Source organism: Nymphaea colorata, chromosome 6, assembly GCF_008831285.2.
Source record: "Nymphaea colorata isolate Beijing-Zhang1983 chromosome 6, ASM883128v2, whole genome shotgun sequence".
In the NCBI taxonomy this organism is placed as follows: domain Eukaryota; kingdom Viridiplantae; phylum Streptophyta; class Magnoliopsida; order Nymphaeales; family Nymphaeaceae; genus Nymphaea; species Nymphaea colorata.
In genome coordinates this window covers 4,152,119-4,155,958 of record NC_045143.1, presented here as the reverse complement: position 1 = coordinate 4,155,958, position 3,840 = coordinate 4,152,119, and the positions used below count along the sequence as shown (strand labels likewise).

At 40.0% G+C, this 3,840-nt stretch overlaps 1 protein-coding gene across 1 annotated transcript; it reads right to left on the bottom strand.

The window, feature by feature from the left end:
- Positions 1 to 610: 610 nt before the first annotated feature.
- LOC116256702 (uncharacterized) lies at positions 611 to 3,502 on the bottom strand. The gene is made up of 2 exons (XM_031633120.2): positions 3,062 to 3,502; positions 611 to 1,050 (listed from the first exon to the last, which is right to left on the bottom strand). The coding sequence occupies exons 1-2, from the start codon at positions 3,378 to 3,380 to the stop codon at positions 749 to 751; spliced, it is 621 nt and encodes a 206-aa protein (XP_031488980.1). The 5' UTR covers positions 3,381 to 3,502; the 3' UTR covers positions 611 to 748.
- Positions 3,503 to 3,840: the final 338 nt, after the last annotated feature.

The following is a 3,840-nucleotide window of genomic DNA, read 5'->3' as shown; positions in this document are numbered from 1 at the left end:
TGCCCAGCCTTATACGGTACTGCTCTATGATTAAAACCACTTTGCTGTTACAGTCCGGGTCTAAGATCTTGCATGAATGAATTTAAGATCAAACTCTTTGCTCCTTCTTCATTTATCAGACCATGTGAAAAGGTAATTAAAATTCGGAATCTCAAGTTTAATTGGATTTCAAATCTTCGGTATGAAATATGCATTTCGTTGCAAGTCTTTTGCCCTGCAAGCTAAAGCAAGCCGCATTATATATGTGAACTTAAGATCAAAGACCATCAAATGTTCGGCCATACCCACGTACAAAACAACCTTCACTTAGAGAAGACAGAGAACATCTATGCTGTAGCACACTACCATAACTTCCAAGAATTCACCCTTGATTTTATTGATCATTTGATCTTCAAGTTGAATATGGTTCACGTATTGTTTCATGCAGTTCAAAAATCAAGTTCAGTATAAACTTTTTGACCATTTCAAAGCATCCTGCATTTATGACGTCTATGAGCTACTATTTGATTTTTTGCTGTTTCATAACTTTGCTTTTATAGAGCCATGAAGGTAATTGAACCAACTAACATGCTTAATAGAACATGTTCAGTATGTTTGATATAGCTGGACAGTGTGCTATGTGAAATACAACACCAACATCGACATGGTTCACAACTAGTGTATATTCTCCCCACCATTTTGCGGCAACATGACTTCCTTCCGCCCATTGTCAGCACCACCAACTTCTTTCTTAGCAGCAGAACGGTGACTAACTTCTCTGGCCTTCATGTTTATTCCTCTCGACTGCACCCACTCTCAGCCTGTCCAAGTTCACATGGTCACCGCCTTCGTCCTTCATGTTTTCACCAATCTCCGGCTGCAGCCCATGCTCAACCTTGCGCCCATCGAAGCCGAACTTGGTCCATGCTCGCCTGCCGAATTGTTCATGCTCGCCGGCATCAGCATTTTGGCCATCCATGTCTACCGTTCTTGTTCTGTTGGCCGCCCCTTCCATCACCGCGATGCCACTTGATCCAGTCATAGACTTTGCCCGACCGACCAAAGTCCCATCTGAAAAAAGAAGAGGACCAGTAATAGATTCCAGGAATTTGATAGAAAGTACTCGTATGATAGCAGTTTGCATACGATCTTTTGTCCTTTTAAAAGTTACCTATGAGCACCATCCAATCCATCACAATGAATGGTAAGAGAAAAACAAGGAGAAAATGGTGATGGACATTTAATATCAATTTATTTTTTTTCTCTTTATTTTACTCTCAACCATTCATGGGCTTCAAATGAATGGCTCTCGTTAGATAGTTGGATAACTCTGGATAGTCATAGTCACCATTCACGTTATATATATATAATCTTGATAGATAGAAAAAAAATACTCATACAAAGATATTTGGTTTTTGTTTTCTTTTGTAAGGAACGTTACATTTTTTCCAAGTTCTTCACTTTTTCCATCACTATCCCATTTGCAGACATGTTCTAAGAATTAACCCATGGTGGAAAAGACCTGATCCCACGATTTCCGTTGCCCAGAATTAGTTCAAGTAAATTGAAGCAATTAACTTCAGTGTGGGTGCAGATTTCTTTGTTTGATAAACATGCCAGGAGATTTTATTAGGCGATATATACTTCCAACCAAGATATGCGCGCTTGTGAGGTTGATTTTCTAGCTGAAGAGATTGACGCTTCAGCAAGAAGTTTATGGTTCTTTAATGGGAGCTTTTCAAAACGTTAGTTGTGTCTTCCTCAAACAACCTATTACTTGAAATTGCTTAGAAGACTCACTTCTAAAGAACGTAATTTTCCTCCTCACATGGAGAATCAACTTTACTTACATGGAAAGCGAGATTTGTTTATTTTTAAAGAAAAGTGCTTGTAAATTTCAACATCTTTCATTCATGAGCTCTTTGGGTCAAAATCAACGTTCAAGCTTAAACGGGGTTTACGTTTCTTACATGCTTCAAAGTTATACATTCATATCATCGTTGGATTCTTGCTTTTCACTCAATCTTTTGTTGTTGCCCTGTTTAGGGTTGAGGGCAGGTGTTTTAAACAACCCGTTGAAGGAGAAAAAGGATGCATGGCTTGACGGCTACTATCTTTTTTTTTACTATCTTTCACACATGGAAGGCGTTTCATGCGTTTGGTAAGAAGAAAATTGTATTTTTTTTGTAATATATATTCTCATAATACCTGCTTCACATTTCAATAATACCATGTTCTTATTGTAAAGATTATTATCCAGCACTTGATTTTTGTATGTAGGAAGAACAACCATAATCACGTTATGTTTCTTCTTAGTTATGGCATTTATTACAAAAGGCATTGTCCTAACAATTAACATGATGTTCTTTCCATCAAATGTCCCCTTAGTGATGTATTTCATTGCTTGGATGTGCTTTAAGATGCCGTGTTTCAAAGATGCATTCTCCGCCTTTCCATGAGAGTACTTAGAAATGAAGTGTTTTGCCAAGGTCTTGATTTGTCTTCTTAAACTTTTGGTTTGAAAGGATTCAACAACATGAATATCAATTGGCTAGATCTAGTTCGTTGGCCCTGACGTGATTTTCATATTCCAAATGGGCGCGCGATCGAGTTTATCTCCCGAGTCTCTCTCTCTCTCTCTCTCTCTCCCACACACACACACACATAATGAATATCACCTTCGAAAAAGATAACGTCTCGTATGCTTCTGAATTTATTTGCATCTTGGGTTCACGTTGATGCCCGTCTTTCTGCCAAAGAGCGATGGATCTCAGACCCTATCCTTAAATCCTTGGCTCAAAATTAGCGTTTGAAAACCAGTAGACTAAAAAAAGTCTCAACCAACGACACGGAATTCTTCGTAGACCAGGTTCCCCTCCGCTAATTTTCCGTAGTAAATGAATGCTAGATTTTTTTCTCCACTGATATACTATAGATTAGACAGTGTTTTATGATTCAAAGAACAACCGTGGAAAATGAAGTGTGAGGAATTCATCCAAGGAGTTAGATTTACTTCAAACAGTAGTATGTCAACATCAGGTATTGAGATAGGGAGGAGGTGAGAGAAAGAGAGAGGTGTTACCGGGTGGCGAGGAAAAGAGCCAGAGAACGAAAGCGCAGAAGAGGATGACGAAGGGGATGAGATGGACGGCCCTGTCAGGCCGGAGAAGACCACCAGACGACTGCGACGGCGCGTGGCACTCTTTCTTGGACATGAGGTCCCCCGCGTCCGAGACGGGGAGGACGTACCCGCTGCTATGGTCGTCGTCCTCCTGGCCGCCATTGTTGGCGCTGCTGATCGGGGTGATGACGTATGGCTTCATGGGGGATCCCTTTGCCGCCGGCGATATGCTAATGACGAACTCGTCCGACGTTCTCGACAAGCTCGCCGACCTGTGCATCTTCCTCTTCCTTCAAAGCCCCTTGTGACCAAGAAGTAACGATTCAACAAGAATGTGGAGAGAGAGAGAGAGAGCGGTGGTTCTTGGAGGATCTTGGAAGAATCGTATCTTGATGTACAAGAAGAAACTTGTTTAACTATTCGTAGAAATTTAGGCTAAGTTACTCTAGTACGTTATTTTAAAGCACAAGCTTTATTAAGAATTACTGAACATAGTAAAATGATTAAATTGGAACGGGTATATACTGAAAACCGAAATCCCTTTGCGTGCATATATAACGATGGCATGTTATGTTGAGATTTCCAAAGCAAAATGCGTGAAATGAATGAAATGCATTGAATCCTATATATTTTCTTGTTTCTATCAAGCAACCCACCTCATCATCGACCAACATTTAATAACTTTCCAATTTCAGGAGAATAAAATACTACAAACTTCCTCTCCTCCTTATTCCTTGTTG

Bases quoted from the DNA above. Each gene is read 5' to 3' on its own strand.
- LOC116256702 (XM_031633120.2), bottom strand. From the start codon at position 3,380: ATGCACAGGTCGGCGAGCTTGTCGAGAACGTCGGACGAGTTCGTCATT. The intron at 1,051-3,061 runs GTAACACCTCTC...TTCTTTTTTCAG, and splicing joins GCTCTTTTCCTCGCCACCCG to ATGGGACTTTGGTCGGTCGG.